Source organism: Corythoichthys intestinalis, chromosome 8, assembly GCF_030265065.1.
Source record: "Corythoichthys intestinalis isolate RoL2023-P3 chromosome 8, ASM3026506v1, whole genome shotgun sequence".
NCBI lineage: Eukaryota > Metazoa > Chordata > Actinopteri > Syngnathiformes > Syngnathidae > Corythoichthys > Corythoichthys intestinalis.
This window is the reverse complement of record NC_080402.1, coordinates 28,573,905-28,599,909: the sequence shown is the minus strand read 5'-3', so window position 1 is coordinate 28,599,909 and position 26,005 is coordinate 28,573,905. Positions and strand designations below refer to the sequence as shown.

General features: G+C 39.1%; 1 protein-coding gene across 2 annotated transcripts; it reads right to left on the bottom strand.

Annotated features, from left to right (window-relative positions):
* Positions 1-9,664: 9,664 nt before the first annotated feature.
* rnaseh2a (ribonuclease H2, subunit A) lies at positions 9,665-25,792 on the bottom strand. Of its 2 annotated transcripts, none has more exons than XM_057842506.1 (9): positions 25,653-25,792; positions 25,323-25,499; positions 21,277-21,348; positions 20,589-20,715; positions 20,427-20,514; positions 18,818-18,955; positions 16,458-16,545; positions 16,239-16,362; positions 9,665-11,648 (listed from the first exon to the last, which is right to left on the bottom strand). In XM_057842506.1, exons 2-9 carry the CDS (start codon positions 25,447-25,449, stop codon positions 11,495-11,497), a joined length of 918 nt encoding a protein of 305 aa, XP_057698489.1. In that variant the 5' UTR covers positions 25,450-25,499; positions 25,653-25,792; the 3' UTR covers positions 9,665-11,494. The 2 variants fall into 2 exon arrangements, with proteins under 2 accessions (XP_057698489.1, XP_057698488.1); XM_057842505.1 differs by having other exon boundaries at positions 9,666-11,648; positions 25,323-25,454; positions 25,653-25,764.
* Between the last annotated feature and the right edge of the window lie 213 nt (positions 25,793-26,005).

Below are 26,005 nucleotides of genomic sequence, written 5' to 3'. Positions count from 1 at the left end.
TCCCCGGAGAAATGAATGAGTATGTCGATGATGATGAGTATGAATCAGTCTTTTGATAGTTATGTCCTGGTTTTGACCTGACTTCAAAATTGCCCATATCTTCAGAAATTATTCTCAGAATGTCATCTACTAGACAGTAAATACTCTCTAATCTTTAATTAAAAGACATTTTCTTTGTTTACTCAAAATTAAGACATTTAATAATCATTATTACCGATTATTTTTCATCTTATAAAGTAACAGACATCATCTTCGGAACTTAATCATCTTCGGCACTGTCAAACTGAAATAATGTCCCGTTAATGAATAAAAGTGCTCTTATTTTGTTGCGTTTTGGTCAAGTGCAGGGCAACTGCAAAGCACCCCCTGCTCGCCAGGAGGTGATTCAATTCAAAGGAATTTGGCAAATCCATATTAAAATTAAATTTGGCCCAGGACGGTGAGGTCGGTAAGTGAACAACTGCCTCTTTTCACATGCCACGCAATGAGCTGCTTCTGGGACACGTCTAACACACGGCCGCAATGCGACAAGTGTGCATTGGCTGATTGACTTTAACGGCTGCGTTTCACTGTGTTATCACAGCGGCATCATTGACGCGCCTTTGACGTGCCTGGTGTGTTACCGACTTAACACTGAACGTTTACATTCGCAATCACCATGACCAAAGCCCAATTCGAATCTGACATCGGCCGCTTGTAGCCTATTGAGCTGCGGTATGACAAGACATGCTGCTCGCGTTGACCCGAGCAGAGAGAAGGTGATGGGAGATCAGGGATATATGTTAGTTTTTGGGGAGCAGGTGCGCGAGGCTGAACAGACTCGGGTCCGGCAGCTGGATTTATCTTGGGTTTATAGCAAACGGTAATACCGTATTAGTGCTCAATGGAGAGTCTCTATTGAGCGTGAGCTTGCCCAAAAACTGGATTTCACTGATGTTATAAATGACTTTGCACTCAAAAAATCTAGGCAAATCACTGTTTGAGGGCTTGATAACCCCAGGGATGTGGAGGGGGCAGGCACAGGACCTTTAGTTATACCGTTTTGTTGCTTAGCAGGCAGGCATAGCACTCTCAGTTGTATTGTATTGTAGCCTACATGGGACAATAGATGGAAATTGTTTGTTTATATTGTGACACATCACATTACGGTCTGTTAAACTGTCCATCTCAAATAAAATAATTTGAAAATTTGGCAGGGGTTGGGTGGGGAGCCTATAATGGTCTCTTATCCCTGGGGCCCTTATCAGTTGACAGCCCAGCAGGTGTGCCCTACGTGACCAAAAATGTGATGTCCTCATACAGGGGTTGGACAAAATAATGGAAGCACCAAACAATTTGGCATCATAATCATTGAACATAACTGTTAAAGAATGGCATAAGGAACATTCTAATGAAGTTGAGCATCACGTATGGCCGGCACAATCCCCAGACCTCAACATTATTGAGCATTTAAGGTCAGTTTTAGAGATTCAATTAAGATGCCGATTTCCACCGCCATGGTCTCTAAAAGAGTTAGGGGGTATTCTAACTGAAGAATGACTTTAAATTCCTTTGGAAACAATTCACAAGTTGTATGAATCAATACCTCGGAGAATTGAGGCTGTAATTGTCGTATAACGCGGACCCACTTTTTAAGGTTTTTCCATTAATTTGTCCAACCCATGTAAATAGACGGCAAGTCTCAATTAAATCGATCAATTAATCATCACCACCGATTTTCCTTGTCAGGGTTGTGGGGTGACAGAGCCATAAACACGCCTCAATAATATTATTTGTTATCAATCATTAATGTTTTTTAATTAAAAAAAAAAAAAAAAGATTAATAGGTTTTATGAGTAAGTAAAATCATAAATTAATAAAAGTTTATTGTAAAAAACCAAATATGAACAAAAACAGAAATACACTCTGGTTATGGCCCCCCAATAAGAGTACAGGTAGTCCCTGGGTTACGAACGAGGTCCGTTCCTTGGCTAGCGATGTAACCCGAATTTCCGCGCAATTCGGAAATTTACCTTTTAAGTAAATTAAATGTCAGTCACAACAACGCTTGCACTGTTGGGTTCTTTTTTTTCTATAAGTATGGACGATTTATATGAGGAAATTTTCTACCACTCAAAGACAGGAGAATACAGCATCAGGACTCTCTCCTCAAAATGTCCCAAGGGCCGAAAGGCCCACATTCAAGAGAGACAGATGTGTGCACACACGTTTACCCTTTTATAACTTGAACATTTGTTAATAATACTCTCAGTGTGTGATATCATCAATCGCTTTGAATACGCATTTTTAAATAGGCACTTTTAAGCGAACCCGTTCAAGAACAACTGGACCATTTTTAAATAGGCATTTCATGGGAGAGCATTTCGACTCTTCGGCCAATCATATAGTGAGAATAACGGAGCATCACTGTCAAGTGCAGGCCCCCCAGGACATAGTGAGGGCGAGTGGATAGTGTACCTACACTGGGGGAGAATCAGAAGCAGCAGCGGCAGCAGCACCAGCATGAGAACAAGGAAGTGCAAAGTCCGAAAAAAGCGCATTGTCAGCAGCTAGGGAAGAACTGGAGGTTGGGGCGGGCGTCATGACCCTCCCAAGCAGAAAAGGGCGCTTCTTGGGCGGACACATGAGAACCAGCGATGACATTGGGTGGGACCTGATGCTGCCGGAATTGCAGTATGGCGGCAACGTTTCTGGGGGAGGAGGCATGGCAAGAACTAGGTACTATTTATGCGACTAAAAAAAAAACAACAAAAAAACCAAAAACTCGACTGGAGACAGAATGGCGGACGCGACTTTGGCGTCGAAAAGTCGAAATCGCGTATGTCAGGTACATCGTAACCCGGGGACTACCTGTAGTTGTTGCTGTTGTGTCAGTGTTTTTTTTTCTCATAGCATTGATCTTTTTTCCCCCATTGACAGTGAGAGGCATCCAATTAATTTAGACTGGGAGGACTGGTTGTGAATGATCATGTTTCAGTGCCATTGATGGCACTAGATATCCATTTTGACTGGGAGGTCTGACAGCAATAATTCGCTGCCAGCCTCTCTGGAGCTATCGAGCAAAACGGGGTTCCCTGTAAACATGCATAATCATGAATTCACGCACATGTGCTGCTTTGACAAGGAAACTTTTAACGTTTAAACGAGGGTGAAATCTCCCTTTTCTTAAACTATCTTTGGCAAATGACTCTGTCGTCTTCTCTCCTTCTGGCTGCTTACAAGTGGGTCAGACTGCAGCACTGCTAAAAGCCTGCTCTCTGCAGAGAAGCTCCTCTAAATAAAACAACACGCAATCAGCAGTCATACATGCACAGACCTGTCAGAGATGCACAGAAGAGGTGAGGTAAGGTAAGGTGAGTTCAACTGGCCGAGTGATCTATGAGCAAGGTGAAGTGACTATTAAAAATATGTAGTGACTTGACATGGACAGATAGTTTTGACTAATTCAAAGGCGTTTTAATCAAAGAAAAATATATTTGCTTCTATATTTATATTTTAAATTAAAACCTGAATTTTCAGCACAAGATCATAAAAGCTTGTTCATAGTGGTCTTTCATAATGAAAAAACATCATTAAGATTTATTTCCCCTAGCACAGAGCCATAATATTCAACATATACAGGCATGAAAATGGGTCAGGGGTTAAAAAGGTGAGAAGGGTGTGGAGGAAATATATTCCAGTACACTGTATTGTATACCCCAACAAAATATTGAGCTCTGTCGACCCACACTGTGTTTCAGCAGGGCCATGCAGAGACCGGTGGAGGGGTAGGTGCTCGTAGATCAAAAGGGGCACATGAACAAGTATTTAATACACCTTAAAACAACATAACTTCAATTTTAACCAGCTTTAGATAATAATTGGCTGCGACTGTGACATACTTTAATTGGGAGGGGGCAACAGTGAATAGAAATCAAAACTGTCATCAACACTTTCTGGCTGTGACTCAGTCAGTCTGCCTCTTTTCTTCCTTCAACCTCTGCATCAAAACTTCCTTCCTCAACTTGTTCATCTGAGAACAAACCACATCAGATGGTCACTGAGCCACCAACAGCACAGTTTTCTTAAAACTATTATTTCATTATTATCCATACTTAACAACTCTAGCACCTAATGATTAATAAAGTAATGACATAAAAATCTTATAGAAAAATAACATTGTAATTGTGTTTATAATTGGATTTAATACCCGACTATCCTTGCAAACTTGTTCTTACCAGGTCTGCTATTCACCCAGCTGATGAGGTATCCACTGCCTTTAGCAGCCTCATCTAACTCCTTTTTTTTTTTTATCCCTCAATCTCCCTTCCCTACGACGCATGTCTATGTAATGAAATATAAATATTTAAAAAAACAAACAGACTCCCCGGTGGCTTTTAGTTTTAAAGCTTTCTTAATTTCTTTCTCACTCAATAACGATGGAGTTAGATTTGTGTTTTTATTATTCAATCAAAAAACAAAGTTACTTCTATCAAAAACAAAGTTGCTTCAATCAAAATACAGTATATACTTTTAATCCCAAAAAGTAGCTTCAATAAAAAAAAAAGTTTTTGATTGCAATAATAAATTTGAGACAAAAAAAGCATTTGAAAACTATTTTTCTTGATTGAAACAAATGTTTCCATTTAAGTAATGTTTTGCGTTTGGGCCACATTTTGGCTAGGACATTTGTGTCTTTATTATTCAATCAAATAAGTTGCTTCAAACAAAAAAATATATATAAAAAGAAAAACTTTGCACATGTGCCAATCACCGTTTACCAAAGCCTGAGAGGGTTTGAGTAGACTCACGATGAAGCTTTTAATAAAGCCAAGCATTTTCTAACTACTTTATTCTTGTTTAAAAATAATTCGGTGGGGCAGTAACATGTTTAAAACTTATCATAATTCTTACATTTTGAAGTGCTTGAAAACCATTTATAAATGATACTTAGGTGAAAAAAGTGAAAAAACATGTCTTATATATAAATGTATCTTTTTTCCAATGTAAAATCTGAATAAATGCATTGAACACGCACAAAAAAATGGGGGGGGGGGGGGGGGGGCGCTACTTCGCGGTTTTCACTTATTGCGGCGGGTTCTGGTCCCCATTAACCGCGAAAAACGAGGGATCCCTGTATTTCTGAAAAGCTTTAAGAAGCAGGACTCATTCCCACCACTCGTCGGGCCGCTGTTGTGCCGACACCGGCCGTCAGCTCAAATCCAAGCCGAAAATAACGCGTCTCCGGCGGACGACGGGAGCGATGTGAGGCGCCCCCTCCATCCGAGAGAATGCCGCTTAATTTGACTCAACAGTGTGTTTCTTCGTTTATATTACCGTTAAATACACAAGCTTGACGCCAATTTAACGGGAGCTATTTTTTTTTCATGGGAGATTTGGCTAGCTCTGGCAGTGTTCAACGCAAGCTGCAACGAATGGCAGTAACTTTTTTATATCGCAAAACGTGAAAACGATTGAAACCATTACTCACCAAATTCAATCTGCTGGCAAATACAGGCAAGTGTGTATGCTGCGCTCTGGTCTGCCCCGATGTGGATAAGGCCTGCTTTTTAGCTTTGCAATGCAACCGAAGGCTCTCCGAGCACTCCATGTACACACGTAAGGAGTGCGCGCGTTTGGAATAATGGAACGCAGCTTGGGCCGATGATTGGTTCTCGTCAGCGAAGCATCTAGAAGGATTTGCTGACTGTGTTCTTAAGTGCTCAGTTTACGTAATAAGTTAATCACATGATGATAATAATAATTAAATAAAACCTCCCGACCCCCCCCCTCCTCCCAAAAAGAATTTCTCCTCGAATCTACGCAATTCACGTAGGTCGCCCTTTTTGACTTCAAAACGGCGAATTTCGCCGAAAGGTGAGAGATTTTCATGCCTGTTATTGTTTACCCCATATGCTCCAAAATAAACATCTTAACCTTTTGCAATATTACCGGCATATGTCCAAATATTTTACTTATGTACTTCAACACCCCAGCTTCCGCCTCTTGAATCTTCTGCCCTCTGGTAGGCATTACAGGGCCACAACACCCAAAACAAACAGACCGAGGGACAGTTTCTTTCCAAAAGCTGTCACCATACTCAAGTTTGCACTGCTAATGCCACAGCATTGTCACATGCATGTCAATAAGTAATATGTTCTCAGACGACGGTCTCAATTTGAGTACTGCATATGCAATATTTGGACAGGTACATAACAACATTTTATTTGCAATTACATCAAGAGCTATGCACAAACTGTCATTTGTACTATCATATCAAGTCAGCCATATGCCTCCCAGTCTGAGTACTGCATTTTTCATATAAACTTTTATATCATCACAACATTACCACTTTGCTGGTGGTCACTTACTCTATTACCAATTTGTGTACACTGGAACCTGTGTTTTTAGATTAGCTTTATTGTACTTTTGCATCTGTTTTATGTTGTGCATGTTATGGCAAAACTTTAAATCTTTTTGTACTCTGTACAATGACAGTAAAGGCTTTCTATTCTATGATGGATGCGGGATTACAGTTCACATACAGAAGTGTGTTCAGAAGTCTCAAGGTGACAATCATGAGGAAATACATCATGGAGTACAAAGGGTTTTTGGAATTTATATGGAAAGGGGGAAATGGATATTATATTTATGCCTTCCTATGTGGCATACTTTCCTTTGGCAAAATCAGAATAGTGCCCTTCTGTTTTTCAACTGGTTTTAATAATAGTCCACAGCCCAGTTCATTTCGGTACAATGGGGACACCATGTGGTAGGAGAATACAGCATAGCCCCACTATAAAAATGAACCAACATGCTGGATGCTCACTCAAACGTCATTTACGATATGGTTATTGGTGGAATCTTTTGAAATCGGGTGATATAACTTGATGGAATAAATAACTTCTCCTTTAGCCTTGCGTGAGTCACCAGCACACGCGCAGTCTTTCATGAAGGCTTTCTGTGTCAATTGTAGAAGAACCAGCACAATCCAATTAGTGTAGTTGAAGAGACTCCCTGAAAAGAAACTAGGACTGTGTGTGTGTGTGTGACAAACTGAGGGATTACAGACCTGCTGACACTGCTTGACCTCACCTATCAGGTATTTGTTGCTTCTATAAAAAGGCAGTATTCCATGGGTAGTTGGAATCAATGCTTCTGGTTTGATGAGATTTTCTGTCAACCATTGGAAACCATAGATTGAAATTACAAGAAAAAAAACAAACTGTAAATTGATACCCCATTGAACAAGTGACATAATCAACAGTATAGGATTTTGTAATGCCTTCCTGTTGCAGAATTGCTCCAGCTGTTACTGTGTAACATACTGTACAGTACATTACTTTCCTCAAACCGCCGTAACTACGGATGATTTTTTCGCAAAACTGGAGCTCCTTTTGCACAATAAAAAAAATAAAGGGCATGAACTCTTTATATGGCACTCACTGAAATACTATAAATTTAATAATAATAATAATAATGCTTTAGAGAGTTATTAGGACCATAACCAGTTGTCGGATAATGACTTTTTAACCGATGTTGTCCAACTCCAAAAATCTGATACCCACATCAAACCGATACTGATACAGCATATGCGATCGTGGACTTAACATATAATGACTAACTGTATTGTGATGCCCCACTAGATGCTTTGATACTGCTAAATGTAACAATGTCAAGGTTTTCCAAATAACCATTGTGTGAAAAATAAGAACAACTGCAACTGAAATTATGGGAAAAGTGTCGATATTGCACCAGAATTTATTGTTGAAATCAAAATAGTGCAAACCAGTATGTATTATATAACATATAAAATATATCAATTTAGTTTTTCCAGGGCTACTTTTTGTTTACATATTTTGAGCCAATCGAACAATGGCAATAACGCTCGAGTTTCTATTGATTGGTATTTTATAATGATTTTAAGGTCCTGACTGCATGTATCATCTGACGTTCAACTAAATACAGGGTGTTCCAAAATGTTTGACCCCATTTCGTAGGCCAATAATTTTGACAATTTTTGTTGGAATGACCTCAAATTTTCACAGCTTTTATAGAAACGTTTCAAGTTTTTGTGTATAACGTTTGACATTTCTATCTTTTCAGGTTAAGAAATGCCCTTCACTTCAAAAGAGAAGGCATTTTGCTTGTTAGAGTATGCTCGGACTCACTCACCGAATACAGTACAGCATGCCTTCTTCACAAATTTTGCAAAGAAGGCACCAACTACAAAACAAATTAGGACTTCGCACCAAAAATTTCAAGAAATTTCAGCGAGTTTAGTACGACCTCGAATACTGTCTCGATGTGTGCAGAGTCACAGGCAGCGCTCATATTGAACATTTCTGAAAATCTGTTATATAACCAACACAAATATTTGTACTTTTCTTTATAAATTTAAGCAATAAAACATATAACCTTCAACATAAAATGTATTTAGTTTCATTAAGATCCATCAAGCAGTTTCCGAGATATGGGCATTTAGAATGGGGTCAACCATTTTGGAACACCCAGTATTTAGATTGAAGTTCCAACATGGCAACTTTCAGAATATTCCAATGTTTGATTCTTTTTCTGGGTAATTTTAGCATTGTTTATTGTTTTTATCCTGTTGAGAGGACAAGCGTAAAACCGGGCAGCAAACATAATTCACTCCAGAATGTCTTGTTAGACTAGAGATTTAAACACAGATTTAAAGACTGGATGCAGTGAACCATCCCAGGTCAAAACATAATCCTCCATAGTTCACAGAAGCCACAGCCAGTGTTTAAACTTTTCTTCTCTGCGTATTTTATTTTTGTGTCTATATGTACAGCTGGTGACTCACAACTGTTCAAATCTTAGCTAGTCTCAAAGAAAACTTGAGGCTTGTTTGTATTAATTTTGGCAAATTCTGGTATCATTTGTTATTTTAGTGAGCCTTGTGTTTTTTCTTCTCTAGGATGGACAAACATTACAAGTTTACAAACAATCCAAAGTGAATCATTCCCTAATGCTGACCAATGCCAACACAAACAAGATGCCAGCTTGCATTTCTACCCTGCTAACTTCACCTCTTGTGATCCTTGAATTTTGTTGCTCTCCCTTGTTTGAATATATGATTGTTTTTAACCCCTAATAAGACACTCATTTTAGGCTGCCATGGACGGCGCTTGTCATTTTGACTGAGAAATTCTGGCAGCCAATTGCATTGAAAGATGAGAATTCACAGCATATCTTCTCAGTTTAATTAAATGGCGTCTACTGTTGTCAATGGTAAGTTAAATACTAGCTAAATACTATCAAAAAAAGAAAAAGAGCGCAAATGGAGGCAATAAGCAGAGTGTATTGTTTTTATCCATTTTGATGTTATTGAAAATACTGAATAATATTTATATATGATTTCTGTATAACCTGACTTCCATATATGTGGATATCACATTTTGAGTCATGTAGGCCACACTTGTACACCAAATGTTAATATTGTGGCCTACGTGACCACATAAGTGCACACCAGGTATTTTTAAGGTTAGTTTTGTGTTTTTCCTCTAATAATTAAAAATAGTCACTTGTTCTATAAAGGGTGAAAGATGCTAGATTTGCTTCAAAAAAGAGCATTGCGTATGCTTTGGTAAATCATCATATATAAACATACAAAATAGTACAATTTTGAGTTCAAACAAAAAAATAATACACCTCTAAAAATGCTAAAAACTTGGAACTGCTGTCTTTATGTGAGAGGACTTTGATTTTCAAAGAAAGCCAGAGTGAGTGTTAAATGAAGAACATGAACAACAAATTTTACTTATTTTACTGTAAGAAAACACTATACACGTCTCAGTCCAATAGTGTTCACTCATTGGCCGTAACTGACAGCTCTAGACGTCCAATCCATTTTTACTAGGAGGTCTGACAGCGAACACAATGGTAGTGAAACATGAGCATGCGCAGCGAGTCCAATTAAAATCAATTGGGCATCCATTGTTGTCAAGGGCAGGCCATAATATAATAAGTCTTCCAACTGCACATTCGGCACCACGCCAAATAAGCATCAAAACAATTTGTTCCATTTCCAATATTTCTGATTTAGAAAATTCTTGCAAAATTTTGTATGAAACAAATGGGAAGCAACATATTTTGCTCACTGTAAAAATGTGTATCTGCTCAATGAACATAAACTGATAAATACCCTGTCCTTGTGATTGATATCTGGCCTCCCATTGGCTGAACATACTGGTTATGACATCTCCACTAGCTACGGGGTTGGACATTGATAGGCTGATCTAATGGCATTAGGGCAGACAGTCTTGAGCTGAAATAGATCGCCCCCTTAGTCCTCAATGGGCATGCTAACTATTTTTAATCCCATTGACGCAGGAGAAGAACTGCCCTCTTAAGAGGGTTGAGATGTGTGGGACAGAAGGTTATAAAAGGACGTACAGGAAGGGATCAGGAGATGAATCAGACAGGACTCAACACATTAAAGCCAGCAAGGCGTTGTCCTCCTGCCTCGCACCAGGTGTCTAACACAAGCTTGTGAAGTTGACCCAGCCATGGAAGCCTCTTCCCAGACCGCCACTGCAGCCTTCGACCGGGAATCATTCTCCAAGAAAGCCTTGAGAGCGACCACCAGAGGTGCTTCGTCTCATTTTGTGGGGAGCTCCATTATCATCCTTTCCTCCTTTGCAGTGTCCACTCTGGCTATGAACTGTGGGAAAAAGATCCAGGAGTCTAGGCACAAGGCCAAAGAAAACTGACCGTGGGCTGCAGGTGGACAGTGACTTGTAAAGTTTGTGATTTGATGCGTTATGATCATACATATGGTGTCTACCTTTGGCTACTGTGGACATGAGAGCAGATGTCACTTCAGAAGAGCAACTGCATGGGATTTCTGCAAATTTTGGCATCCATCTCAAGACTAGCGCAAGGCCTTTACACCTAGCAAAGAAGTGAACCGTATGTCTTCATGACTCATCTTTAAAATTTGCCTAATGTTCACTTGTAAATATAATAATGTGATGTGTGTAACACATAAAGGCCGGAAGCTGGCTATAAATGCTTATCTATATTTCCTTAAATTATGAACCTGCTTCCTATTTGCTGGGTCAGTTTAGGCCCTAACTGAAGCAATGTATCCGACAATGAACTCTTATTGTGCACGACCATGTAATTTTATTGTATGTCTTGGCAACCTATTTTCATACCACACCATACCATGCAACATAAGGGATTTCAGGGATTTTTCATGTCTTTTAATTGGTGCACTAATGTGAATTTCAGCCATGTGAAACTAGGTTTTTAGCAAAACAAATGTGGTTCTTCATACTTCGACTAGAGAGCACAATCAGGATTAAAATACCTTTTGAAAACCTGACTCATCCTTTTCTCCCACTCATGTTCAAACAACAGCCCTTGATATATTTTATAAAATACATTCTATAAGTAAAACAGGTATAAATTGAACAAATAAAGACTTTCCAACAACGGCGTCCTTTCACTGCTGCTTATGTGTGTAGAAACAACTCACAGCCAGTCCTCATAGAGTGTCAATACTCTTCAACTTCCGCTCTGAGAAGAAGCGGTGTTTCTGGGTTTGTTTATTGACGCCACCTGGCGCACTGAAATAGGACAGCATGGACCTGTTGGCAAGCCGCTGCGCCGCCTTCTCACCGTCTTCCTCGTCATCATCCCTGAGGACACATTGAACAAATATAGTGGGATTTTTCACACTGTGATAAGCACTCGTCTCCTCAGGTCATATGTTTTGTGTATCAATTGTACGCCAGAAATCAAAGCTACTGCGGTTTTCACACATTAGGCGTATATACTTGTTTCAATGCAAACCAAAGCTAATTTATAAAGGATTTTTGCTTTCCTTTATTGGCATGGGAACACCCAGCAAGTTTTTGTATTTAAATTTACTTTGGCTACACAGTACATATTCCTGCTCATTTTATGGACTACTGTTTAACACCAAGGGGAAGGACACAGTAAATTGTCTTTTTCAGGTCAATAAATCATATGCTTTACGTCTCCGAATGTAAAGACTGTCTGGACACATTCAACTGACTTTTTAACTCATTGGCTGCCATTGACAATGAAAGTCGTGCAATATATTTGAACTGGGAGGGCTGGGCATTTGTTTAACAAAGGAAAATCATGAGGTTTGAGGAAATTGACGAACTCATTTTCTGGAGAAGAGAACTATTGAGGTCTATTAAGTCTTTTTTCGAATCTTAATGCTGGAAAAGTTTGAATGTAAACCCAACGTACACCTTCCTAAACAGGTATTATCTGAATGAATTCACTCACTTAAGTCAGAGTAATCGGTTCGCAAAACTAGGGATGTCCCAATCCGATCACGTGATTGGAAATTTTTCAGAGGATTCAAATCAGGTGAAAAGGATCGGGTTTTAATTTAAAAAAAAAAAAAAAAAAATTTATATATATATATATATATGTATTAGGCCTGTCAACAATAATGCGTTAACGACCATGATTAATCTGGAAATATTAACGATTTAAAAAAAAAAATAACGCAATTTACCGCTCACACTAAGTTTGGCCACAACTGCCTCCCGTAGTCCCACACGCTGATGTTTACATTCTCCGCGCGGCAATGCAGGACATAATGCAGCCAGCCTCAATGAGTGAGGATGATGACCAAATTCCGTTTTAAAAAGCTGCCTAATGGAAACCTGGATAAAACCAAAGTTGTGTGCACATACTGCTGTGATGAACTGTCCTTCGATCGAAGCTCAACCAGCCTAAAGTACCACCTTCGGGCAAGGCACATCTTCGCTAGTGTTAGCAATGACGCTAACACTGCAGGAACAAGCCGCAGTCATCAAGCTTCTCTGGCAGAGTGCGGACTCGGACTTGCCAACAAAAAGAAACCAAGTAGGTTGACTACTGCTATCGCTACATGGGTAGCCAGAGACTGTAGAGTGTAGACCCATTAACATAGTCGAAGACGAGGGCCTTGAAAATCCAATGACAACAAACAACAACAACCAATGACAAACCACTAGACAGGTACAAGGCAGTGCCAGCATGGACTCATGTCCACTACAGTGGTGGTCTGCGCACAATAGTGCCCACAGTAAGCTGGCCCACCTTGCAAAAAAAGTATCTGGTCACACCTGCCTCCTTGCGCGAGACTATATTCTTTGACAGGGTACATTGTTCAAAAGAAAAGATCTGCTCTGTTGTCTGAAAATGTCAACAAGCTAGTTTGCCTGAGAAGTTGGTTAAAAAAAAATAAAAATAAGAGTATGGCTAACTTAAGCAGTGTTTCTAAACACCTTTACACACAGTTTAGTGCAGCGGTCTCAAACCGACTCCACAAAGGGCCGCAGTGGGTCCTGGTTTTTGTTCCAACAGATCCAGCACAAACAGTTCAACCAATGAGGTTTCTACTAACATAAGCAGCACCTGATTGCAATCAACTGATTACACTTGTAAGAAACCAGATTGGTGAAAAGGTATTTGTCTCGTTTGGTTGGAATGAAATCCAGTACCCCCTGCGGCCCTTTGAGGACCGGTTTGAGACCACTGGTTTAGTGTAATGTTTTTCAGTTAAGTGTGTGAATTTTTTTTTTTTTTTTTTAATCTCACACAGCTTTCAGGCCATATAGTGTAAAACTGCAAGTGCTGCATTTATTTGTTTTCAAATGTTGAATTTAACAGACAAGTTGTTTACATATTTTTTGAAATACTAGCTATTGTTACTGTATTGTGCTTGTCTGCTTTTTAAATTGGGAGTCAATTTTGGGTAATATGCCAAACGGCACTTGAGCCACATTGTTAGTCTGAGGCACTTTAATCTGTTAAAACTCTTTGCTGTATAATACAGACAATTTATTTTATTTTTTATTTTATATGAGCTGAGTTGTTAAATAAAATTTTAAAACTCTATTTGGTCAATTATTAATTCATTCACACATCATACATTTCATCTTAAAACAAATTTTAAATCAATTATATTATTTTCCTAGATTTTTTTTCCTGAAGAGCAACTTTATTCATCCTGAGGGAAATGTGATTAATCATGATTAATCACACAATTGACATATGATTAACTAGATTAAATTTTTTAATCGTTTGACAGCACTAATATATATATATGGCGGAAAACACAGACAAGACTGAAAAAGCAGTTTCTGCACTTGCACTCCTCTTTAAAAGGAGCTGCTGTATTTTAAGCCAAAACAACTGTTGTGTTTGATAGAACAATATGTCTATGCTGCCATAGCAGATTCATGGCGCATTAAGCACCCAAACTATTTTTAAATTCTCCGTTTTACCCTGGAAACCCCCGTTTACAGATGTCGCGTAACCGCTTTTGTTTCAACCCTGCCATAAAACAAAAGTAATTAATTATATATATTGTACAAAATGTCTCAGTTTTAGCTTGGAATAATTCATTGATGTCTAATATTTCGTTTAAAAAAAAAAAAAAAAAAAAGACTTTAAAAAATTATTCACTCGCATATTTTAAACTTTTAAACAAATTACGCCACAATGAAAAAAATGGTGTCTGTAAAAAAGTCACGGATACCTACCTTTTAATTGTATTTTTTGTGTTACTGTTGCATTTTCTGTGATATGTTAGATGATAAATAATGGATCCAAACAAAGAAAAAAATGAAAAAAATTGAAAAAAAAAAAAAAGTGTAAAAGGGTAAATATATGAAAAAGAACATCTCGACCACTCCTTAATGCCTGCGTTTTTCTGCATGGCAACCCTTGTTATATTACCATGTTTCACCCATAAAATCCCCCCAAAAATCCAGCTGTGGCCATTCACAGCTGGGTCTTGACAGTCAGTGATACAGTGGGGAGAACAAGTATTTGATGTATCAAATACTTGTTCTCCCCACTGTACATACTACATGGAGTTTTTGGATCGAAACAAGGTAAGTGCCCGATAATATCTTGTTAAAGTCATGGTGTCTTTAATTCTGCTCTCGCGTGCTCTCACCTCCAGATAGGGTTTCTCTGTTTCAAAAAAATGTTTCTTTTAAAAATGCCCTCCTGTTCAAAATTTTTGTTCCCCCAGAAAATTGAGATTCTAAGCTTTCCAATGCATATCGCACAATTTTGAAATTTGGCCAAATTGGGGGTCTCAGAGCGGAACTTCAAGTCACCCGAGTGTTTTCCGCCATATGTATGTTTTTCTTCTTCATGCTCATACAGCGCCACAGCCTCTCATCCTCCCTCCTGCTAAGCAGTGCAGCCAAAATGTCCAGTTTGTTTGTTAAAGTTAACGATGATTGACAAATTTGTAGATTTGATCTTGCCAGAGAAGCTTGGAAGCTCTATGATCAAATGCACACGTGTCAATCATCATTAAACTTGCATAAGTGTGCTGTGGCAACTCCTTGTGTAGGTGAGAGGCTGTTCTCAGCAGCATGAGTGGATTTGAGTCGACTCACTCAATGAAGCATTTCATAAAGACGCGCATTTTTCTACACTACTGTTGTTTAAAAATATTTCAAATTATGAAGGCAGCTCTGTAGGACATTGACATGTTTGGAACTTTTTCTTTCTTTCTTTTTTAACAATTTTTCTTCCCGGTATAAAGTCGGGAAAATTAGGTGACCCCAATTAAGGTGCAAAAATGTGATCGTGACATCCCTACACTAAACAATTGCTACATCGTGTCGATATAGAACATGGTTCACTAAATCCGGACCTCGGTGCCACTTTTCCTGCCGTGTTTTCCACGTGTCTCTCCCCTAACACACCTGAATCAAATGATTATGTCATCAGCAACCTCTCCAGAAGCCTGATAATGATCCTGATTATTTTGATTCAGGTGTGTTGGAGAAGGGAGACATGGAAAACACAACAGGAAAAGTGGCACCGAGGTCCGGATTTAGTGAACCCTGATATACTGTAGAACATCAATACGAATTCCACTCCTTCGCATATTAATTTGACAACAAGCAGCAGGTGTAATAATCAGAAATATTATGTTGGAGTCGGAAAGTATGAAAATACTCAACAAGCGTACTTATACATTAAGCTCATAATAATGTTCACAAATGTCAGCGCCGAAATGCTAGCGGGCTAAGGTAGCTAACTGACTCAAGATATGATCGACGGAAAAGTTATATTTTTTGTGATCAATCAAAATATATAAAATCGGCCCTGATCAATTGACTAAATGATCAGTGCACCTTTAGTAGACATGTTATTAAGACACATGGGAACTATTTGAAATTATGAAAAAAAGTGTATGCCTACTTGAATCAGACAATTTTTAGAACACTTACCAGTGGACAGTCACAGCCTTGCTGTCAATTAAAGTTTGGGCCGTGCTCCAGCTAAAGCGCACAAACTGAGGGTAGCCAAACACTGGGTCCAAGTACTTCAGGAGCCATGCTTTGGTCTTTGGATCTATGAGTACAACAATGTTTTGCAAAAAAAAAAAAAAAAAAAAAAAAACCTTCAGCAGTACAATAACATAAAACATCAGAGGTGCCATTCTTTACCATTCGGGTATCCGGAACCGTATTCAGTATCCACATCTCCTAGGTCCTCAGCAAAGTTCCAGTTTTTCACAACATGATCTCTAGCCACCTGATGAAGAAATTTAGACAAGACAATAATATCTATAACTATGGCTGGACGATCTGACCCCAAAAAAAGTATCACATTTTTTTTCTCATCATTTCATCTTGATTCTTCTCAGGAATTTTTCAGCCCATTCAGAGATAATAAAGACACTCTGGTGAATTTTATTTACTGTAACATTATCATTTCTTTTAACGCAAAAGTCAAGAATCTGCATTGTCAAGAGTCAAGAGTCTGCATTGGACAAGGTGATGATGCTGGAACTTTTGTTTGGTGCTGTTCCAGTGAGATTTACAGGGTGACCCACAAAAAGTTTACACTCAGTTGACTGCTTGTTTAACAGCCATTGAAACATATCTAAATAGGTTGTCATGCTTAAGTGATTCATTAAGGTCACTCAATGCAGCTGGTAATCTCTCATCTCTACAATTCCTGTGCTTCTGCTGAAAATGAAGAAAACTTTAGCTGTACCTGAATTGCTGCGTGCCGGTCTGACACCTACTGAGATTGCAGCAAATCTGAGAATATCCGGATGTGCAGTCTACAAAGTTAAAAAGAAGCTGAAAGATACTGGAACAGCCTCACGAAAACCTGGGTCTGGGAGTGCCGATCAGTGCGGACCAAAAAGTTGATTGACGAGGTGATATGTGGCCACCCCAGAGTCCAGATCTCAATCCCCTGGATTATAGCATATGGGCAACTGTGGAGGACAGTGCCTGTAAGAAGCCACAAACTTCTGTGGCAGCCTTGGAGAGGTCCATTGTTAGATCTTGGGAAAAGATGACAGCATCCTACATAAAGAAGACCTGTCAAGCGTTCCGCAGGCGCCTGGAGGCTGTTGTGACACTTAAGGGAGGACACATTGAAAAATAGAGTGTACTGTACATGTTCTTTACAATAATGTATAATTTGTGATTAAATTCTAATTCTAAGCTGAATAAACATGGCATTTAAGTTGTATTATGGCAGTGTAAACATTTTTTTGGGTCACCCTGTACAATGATTACTGCCTGAAGAAGACATCAAAATTCTCTCAGTCGTTGATGATATGGAGCTGCATGTCAGGCAAAAGCACTGGGGAGATGGCTGTGGTTAAATTTTCAATAAATGCACAAGTTTACATTGAAATTTTAGACAGCATTCTTAACCCTTCAATTGAAAATATGTCATTTTCCAAGATGACAATGCATCATGCCACAGAGCTAAACTGCTATAATGGAGAAAGACTCATCCAGTCAATTTCATGGCCTGCAAATAGCCCAGAACTCAACCCTATTGATAACCTGTGGTGGAAATTGAAAAAAATGGTCCACATCAAGGCTCCGACCTGCAAGAATGATCTGGCAACTGCAATCAAAGAGAGTTGGCACCAAATTGATGAAGAATGCTAATCAAGTTCATGCCTCTAGACTGAGGGTGGTGCTACTAAATACTAGAAATGCTTTGATTGTTATTTCTTTGTTTGTTTCTCATGATTCCATATTTTTTCCTCAGAATGGAGTGATTCCATATATATTTTCCCTGCACTTGCTCTACAAGTTAACATTTACTAACCACCACAATGTTTTTTTACCTTTATTTTAGTGTTTTTTTTTTTTAACTAATTCATTATTTTTTTCAAGATTTTTATCTGAGTTTGTTCTACATGATAAAATGTCTGAATGAGTGCTCGTCCGAGACTGGTGATTCCATACTTTTTGCTAGGGGTTGTAAATGCAGTGTTGAGGAAATTGCTTAAGAAAAACAACAACCTTAAATACATGCGCACCTTGGCCACTGAGAGACAACAGTTCGCAGAAAGGCGCCAGCATTATTACATTAGTGGAAGACGTCTCTGTTTTTTACTTTTATATATTTTTCTGCAGTTGGCGGTTATTGCTTTTGGCCTTGCACAAAGAGCATATTCCTAAGGATTGTTATATTGTTCATGACAAGAAATGCGGCGGTGTTTGTGTTTCACATTTATTCGAGAGTTAAAAAAAGGCGAATTGACGTTAGTTTTTTTGTTAGCGCTTCAATGGCGTATTCCAATGTATACTTGCATTAAGCTTTAGGTCGCAATCGGAAAATGAAATATTTTTTTGTATTTCTATAAATATATAAATTTCTATAAGGTTTTTTAACATTAATTCTATTTAGTCATTATAGAATGATTTAAATATTTTTTCCCCAGAATGTCGACAGAATGGAGTGTGATCAAACAAGCAATGGGGACCTGGTGTCAAACAAGACTAAAATAACATGGTGTTACAATGTACTGCTGCCTAGGAGGACTGACCTTCGCACAGATACTGGCTGCACTGACAATGGGGAAAAGGGAGTCGGCTTTTGGCCTCACTGTGATATCAATGCCTGGGAAAAGCTTGGAGAGCTTCTCCTCATACTTTTCGGCAGGCCCAACTGTGTCTACAAACACCTACAAAGAAGGAGAGCAATAGCTAAAGCAACAAAATAATATTTTGGCACCGACTGGGATAAAACTGTTATATTTACAGTGCCCTCCATAATTTTTGGCACCCCTGGTTAAGATGTTTTTTTTTAGCTTCTAATATTTTTTTTAATTCAAATAATATGGGACCTTAATGGGAAAAAAAAAGAGAAAAATCCCACCTTCAATACAAGTGCATTTATTCAGTGGGGAAAAAATCCCACATAAAGAAATGATTATTTGACATCAAATAATGTGTGTCACAATTATTAGCACCCCTGGTGTTAATACTTAGTACAACCCCCTTTTGCCAACCAAACAAGGTCTGGGGACTGAGATGACCATGGGAAGAGCTTGATTTTGTGTCTGGTGAACCATTTCTGTGTAGATTTGGCCATATGTTTAGGGTCATTGTCTTGCTGAAAGACCCAGTGACGACCCATCTTCAGCTTTGGGGCAGAGGGCAACAGATTTTGATTTAAAATGTCCTGGTATTTCAAAGCATTCATGATGCCATGCACCCTAACAAGGTTCCCAGGGCCTTTGGAAGCGAAACAGCCCCACAGCATCACTGACCCACCCCCATACTTCACAGTGGGTATGAGGTGCTTTTCAGCATGCGCATCTTTTGTGGCACGCCAGACCCACTTAGAGTGTTTGTTGCCAAAAAAACTCAATCTTCGTCTCATCTGACCAAAGCACACAGTCGCAGTTGAAGCCCCAATACTGCTTGGCGAACTCCAAAAGTTTGCGTTTATGATTGTGAGTGAGGCAAGGTTTTCTCCGTGCATGCCTCCCAAACAGCTTGTTGGCGTGTAGACAGCACCTCATACCCACTGTGAAGTATGGGGGTGGGTCAGTGATGCTGTGAGGCTGTTTCGCTTCCAAAGGCCCTGGGAACCTTGTCAGGGTGCATGGCATCATGAATGCTTTGAAATACCAGGACATTTTAAATCAAAATCTTTTGCCCTCTGCCCAAAAGCTGAAGATGGGTCATCACTGGGTCTTTCAGCAAGACAATGACCCTAAACATATGGCCAAATCTACACAGAAATGGTTAATCAGACACAAAATCAAGCTCCTCCCATGGCCATCTCAGTCCCCAGACCTTGTTTTGTTGGCAAAAGGGGGTTGTACAAAGTATTAACACCAGGGGTGCCAATAATTGTGACACACATTATTTGATGTCAAATAATTATTTCTTTATGTGGGATTTTTTCCCCACTGAATAAATGCACTTGTATTGAAGGCTGGATTTTTCTCTTTTTTTTCCATTAAGGTCCCATATTATTTGAATATAAAAAAAAATATTAAAAGCTAAAAAACACATCTTAACCAGGGGTGCCAATTATTATGGAGGGCACTGTATAAAATGATAAATGATACATGTCATGTTTCGAGTAACATTTAGAAACTTATATAGGGTTAAAGTGCAGTTAACCACTGTGAAATGAAATACCTCTTTGACCTGTACGCCACTGTCCAACGCAAACTGAACTAAACCAATGGCTGTGTCATGTGACAGGGTGTTAAGGTTGCATTTTGTCCTGAAAAAGCAGACAAACTGTTGTAGCATGGATGTTCCCATAACAAGTAAACATACTACATTTGGCAACAATACCTCTGTAACATACTGGTGGAGATAGTGTTAGGAGAGAGAATACGCAGAGCCCATCCCACAAAACCTTTGGAATCGTCCAGTTTTTGGAATAAATTCTCCCTTTCTGTCTCTGACAGAGTTTTGGAATCTAGAGAGGAATATATTCAAACATGGAGTATAAGTGCCTTGGTCGCTGAGTTAGTACAGTGGACTAGTGTATAAGATCAAACACAATTTGTTCTGTAATGCGGGGGGAATGTATTCACATTAAAACTAAAAATACATATGATCTGCTCTAGGGTAAAACCATCAAACCATAGATTTTTTTTAATGGCTGGACAGGCGATGTTTGAGCAATTATTTAACTTGGCTTAAGTACAAGCTTACTCAGTTCTAATATTAAACCAATGTAACACTCAACTTGACAACAGAGGAAAGGCAGTGCATTGGTGCCATATTGTAAGCATATATTTTTCTTATGACTTGAGCACACAAGAGTAAAACAAGGTCACTTACTACAGTCAACAATTTCCAAGCCTCTAGACCTTACACAAATACATTTTGAATGTAGGAATAATGTTCACATTTTCATGGTAGGGCCTGCTTCATATGTAAAGTAGCTTGAAATAACCTTTTAGGTAAATTGGTGCTAGTAAATAAGTACATACTCTCTCCTGTACTTGAGAAAGACAGTAATAGAGATAATTACCTGCAACTTTCAAGGTCTTAAGATCATCCTTTTTTGAAATAGGACAGAAGCATATTCCATAAACCATTGGACCTGAAAAAATAAAAATAGATGCAATGACTCAACTGTTTATTCAGTGTGATACAATGATGCGCCTCAGGGGTCGTAGAACGTTTTGGAATATGTTTGTGTACTTGTAAGAACGGACCATATTTTATTTCCGCCTGATCGTTAAAAAATTAAATAAAATAAAAAAGGCATATGGCATTAATCGGGAAATAATGTTTTGTTTTTTTTAAGATGCAATAAAAAAATAATTGTATACATGTGTATTATTCGTCCTTTCCGGTTTCCGGCCAAGTGTTCCCAATATTCGGTTTTCGTCTGCAGCAAAGAATTTTGCTTTCGGTAAATCCCTAATATTCAAGGTACTGTATACTGTGGTAAGAAAACGTCAAGGTTTCAAAACCGCAGAAAATTTCCATCATACCGTCCCCACGGTATAGCTATTTTTTATGTTCCAAAAATGTATGGAGAAATCCCTCGCTTGCAGTTGTAAGGCTCAACCATCCCTCACCGGTTGTTGCTCAGTGTCAGTGAGTCAGCTGTACTACACGATGCGGGTGGAGGTGAAACTCCTGAACTTTTTCCCCAATTGAAGAAAACGAAATCGCTGGTATGGGATTATTCAGCTACAGAAAAGTTACAGACGGCCGCGACTTAGAGGAGGAGGGCCAACAGACTTGTAAAACATGTTTGCGGAGGGTGGCTGCCGAGGAGGCATTACCTCCAATATGATTTCGCATTTATACAAAAGGTTAGTAAACACTAGTGATGGCCAAATGAAGCCTCATGAAGCAATGAAGCTTTGCAGCCAATTGGTTTGCACATGTAGCAAAGCTTCATGGTGTTTCATTTACTCTATGGCGCCAGCAAGTGGTCTAGAAGCCAAAGAGGTCAACATTGTTAAGAATTCAATGGCTATTTTCTTAAGACAAAGATATGAATGTGCTTGTGTTAGTAATTTAGTATGTGAACATAATACAACAAGTGCTAAGGATAATTTTGTATTCATTTTTATTTAGAAATAATAGCTTTTCCACAGTGGCTGGTTTTAAACGGTTTCTTTTTTTGGACAATATGTCACCAGCTTTAGAAAATATTCTTTTACAAGGCACAGATGAAGCTGGGGTGCAGAGAAATGTTTATAGTTTATATAAATTTGGGTCGGTATTCTTTTATGCCTCCCAGTACACTAATGGATTGTTCATTCTGTTGATATTTGGTTCAGATAGGTACTTTTGGACCTCCAGGGTTGCATCATCTAGGGTGTTTGGGGCCCTGGTCCTCTGAACTGTCTCATCCAAGCGTTGCCACAGTTTGCTCCCTTTGATAGACAACAGGCTGTCAGTGACATACAAGTTGTACAGCAACACAAGTAATGTGTACTATTACCTTGGCACACCGGCTGAGCTGCTTCTGATGTGTGCGCATGTGAAGAAGTGGAGGTTGAGTTGTATTTTCTCATGACAGCATCACATTCTGCGGCGAGTCTTTTTTCTGCATCAGATGCTTTGTTGGGGCTGAAAAAAAAAACTATCTTTTTAAATCGTGGATCAAGTAGTGTTGTGAGTGACATGATGCTCATAGATTGAAATGTGTTGAGCTTCTCTCTTAACGGTCTTGTCAGATTTTCAGCCATTGCTGTTGTATCTGGAGTTTGAAGAGGTCCCAGTTGCTGCTGTTCCAATGCATAGTGTAACATTGCTAAAAGTGGAATGACCTTTGATCAGCTCTACTGTGGCATCATTAAAAGGGGCGAGTACCTTCAGACTTTCGGCAACAATTGAGTACTCTTGTGAGGAAATTGAAGTCATATCTGTGCGCAGGCCTGCCAACGCTGCTCCAACTGGTTCCCTCAGGTCATAAATTCGTTGAAGCATTAAAAAGGTGCTGTTCCATCTCGTCTCAACTTCTTGTATTAGCTTTAGTGCTGGCTGGCCCATTTGCTCTTGCACCTGTTTCAGCCGCTCCTGCAGTAAAGTGACAAATTCAAGTGTCACTGGAGCAGCAACTTTCAACTACATTGAATTTAGAAGATATAAATGAAACTCACCTTTGCAGTACTGCTGCTCTTGAAGTAGCCTACTGTTTGTCGGGACTTCTCCCTAATTTCACTCAGCACAGAGTTTTGGGCAAGGGCCTTTTTTATGAGGAGATTCAAAGTGTGCGCCACACAAACTGTGTGTCGCATATGCAGCTTCCTCACACAGGCACCCATATTTGCTGCACCATCGGTTACAAGGCAGGTAACTTTGTCAGTGATGCTCCAGTCAGACATGAGTACAGTTTTTGCTCGAGCAAGATTTTCAGCAGTATGTGTCTCGGGGAAATGTTCTACCCCCAAAACAATACTGTGCAATGATGTTTGTCCATCAATAAAATGGCAGGTCACAGCTAGATATGAGTCTGTGTTCATGGATGTCCACATATCTGCTGTAAGGCTAACTGCAAAAGCCTTTGACACCATTTCTTTGGCGTTTTCTTTGGCCAGCTTATACCTGTCGTCCACCATAGCTTTCAAAGCCTAAAAGGGAACAATATAAAACTATTGGAATTGCCACTATGGGGAAATGAGAAGAAATACTTCATGTGTTCACATACATACCTTCCTTGTGGGAAGAACATAGATAGGGTTCAAAGCTGTAACAAACTTTCTGAACCCCTTGTCCTCCACAATAGTGAAGGGCTGACAGTCCTCAATGACCATGTTGACCAAGGCTTCATCTACATCTTTGCTCTCTTGCAATCAGAAATCAATGAAGGTTATGTTAGTAATGCAGTATTTAAAGCGTATCTTAAAATTGTTTATGTATCTGTGTAATTTTGCTTACCTAAGCTTGGCCCAGTTTCATGGCTCTACTTGCTCTCATGAAAGGCTCTATAATGCCTCAACATAGACGAGGTGTTATTGTTGTATACAAGTTCCCTTGCACACAACAGACACTTCACCTGTGTAATAACAAAAGTTAGACACAAGAACAGGCGAAAAGCTGCAATGTCACATTTACATTAATGTAGTTTTTCTCCCTTACCTTATTGAAAGCAATCAAATCAAAATGTTCCCATACAGGGGAGGATCGCTTTTTTCATGCAGGTTCCATCACAAGCAAAGGACAAGGCTCGAAAAAAGATTGGACTGGTTGCACTGTTGCGCACGGCACAAGTGTAACAACAAGTACAGGAGCCGAAAATCCTCAAAATGTGAGATAACAGGCGATCGCCATTGCATTTTGCAACCAATTTATACCGTAGTCTAGTCTATACTGTGTTTGCAATGCGCACCAAACGTCGGATCACTTACGATGTGTTCATGGGAATCAGCCGGCCGGCGAGGCTTCCCACATCACCACTTCCGGGTTTTGCCGAAATGACGCGCGCCTCGCGGAAAGGCCCCTCCCATTTCTCGACACAAGCTTCGGAACCTCGGCCCATTTTGTCCCATCACTAGTAAACACTGTCAAGAATGTTTCCCAGGAGCTACGAGAGTTAACTCCAGTGTGTATAGTGTGTCTAGCGGTGTTAAAACATTTTTTTTTTTCTCTCTGACAACTGTCTTTGTTGAGAAACAGTGTGTGTGTATACAGTAATGTCAAAATGATACGAGTCATACATATATGTTTAATGGAAAATAATTATTTTTGTTGTGATGTAATAATGTGGAGCTGTGGCTGTGGGTTTAGGCTCACCTAAACAACTGCATTTATTTGATTTTATTTGGAATATTTTGTTAATTTTGTATTTATTTTAAGTGAACATTATACCTTTGTTCCAATTTGCTCATATGTTTTGAAAAAAAAAATCCTGCTCAATTGAATTTTATTTATTTATTTTATTTTTTTAACCCAGATATCTCAAAGTAACACATTTTAAAGCTGTAATTGCATTACCGTCCACGTATGCGGACGCCAATTCTTTATGGGGTTATGTTTTTGTTTGTTTGGTTTTATATTACCAAACAAATACTCCCTTGCCCTATAAACTAGGATTTAAGACATCCATCATACCAAGCACCGGTCCCCTGCCTGCCTCGTCGATGCCCAGGCAGCAGTCTTCAGTCTTGCAGATATCAGGGATGACGGAGGACAGTCGGCAACTAACAGAGTTATCGGCGTCGAAAGCGCTGGTATCCATTGTCGCTGCACACGAAGACGTTTGAGAAAAACATATTCCGGTAAGTAGTTCTACAAAGTGTCATAAACAGGTTGGTTATGTTATTAACGACGGCTAATGTTGTTAGCAAATAAAGCCCGTCATTCTGCATTTCAACTGTGGTTCAAGCCGGTATAACACGACAACATGCTTAACTAATACCACCAAGGTTTATGACATCTTACCTGAAAGGGCACCTTTCAAACTTAAATATTTGATGGTAGCTTTGCGTGTAATTATATTTACTATTTGCGCTAGTGTGACTTTGAGTTTGAAGCAGGGAATTCGCGCCTTGCAATGACGTCACAAAAAGCAGCAAAAGTATTTTATACTGCCACTCCATGGCCTGGAGTGGAATTCTATTCTGATTCAGGTCATGTTTTGGATTCCATTTAACAAAACTTGTTTACTGAGTAAAGCAATAAAAACTTTTATCGTCAAGTTTATTTATATAGATCCAAATCACCACATGATCCCGAAGGACTTTCCAGACACACAGTTGACATAAAAATATTAAATAGGTAACAATAAATGAGCA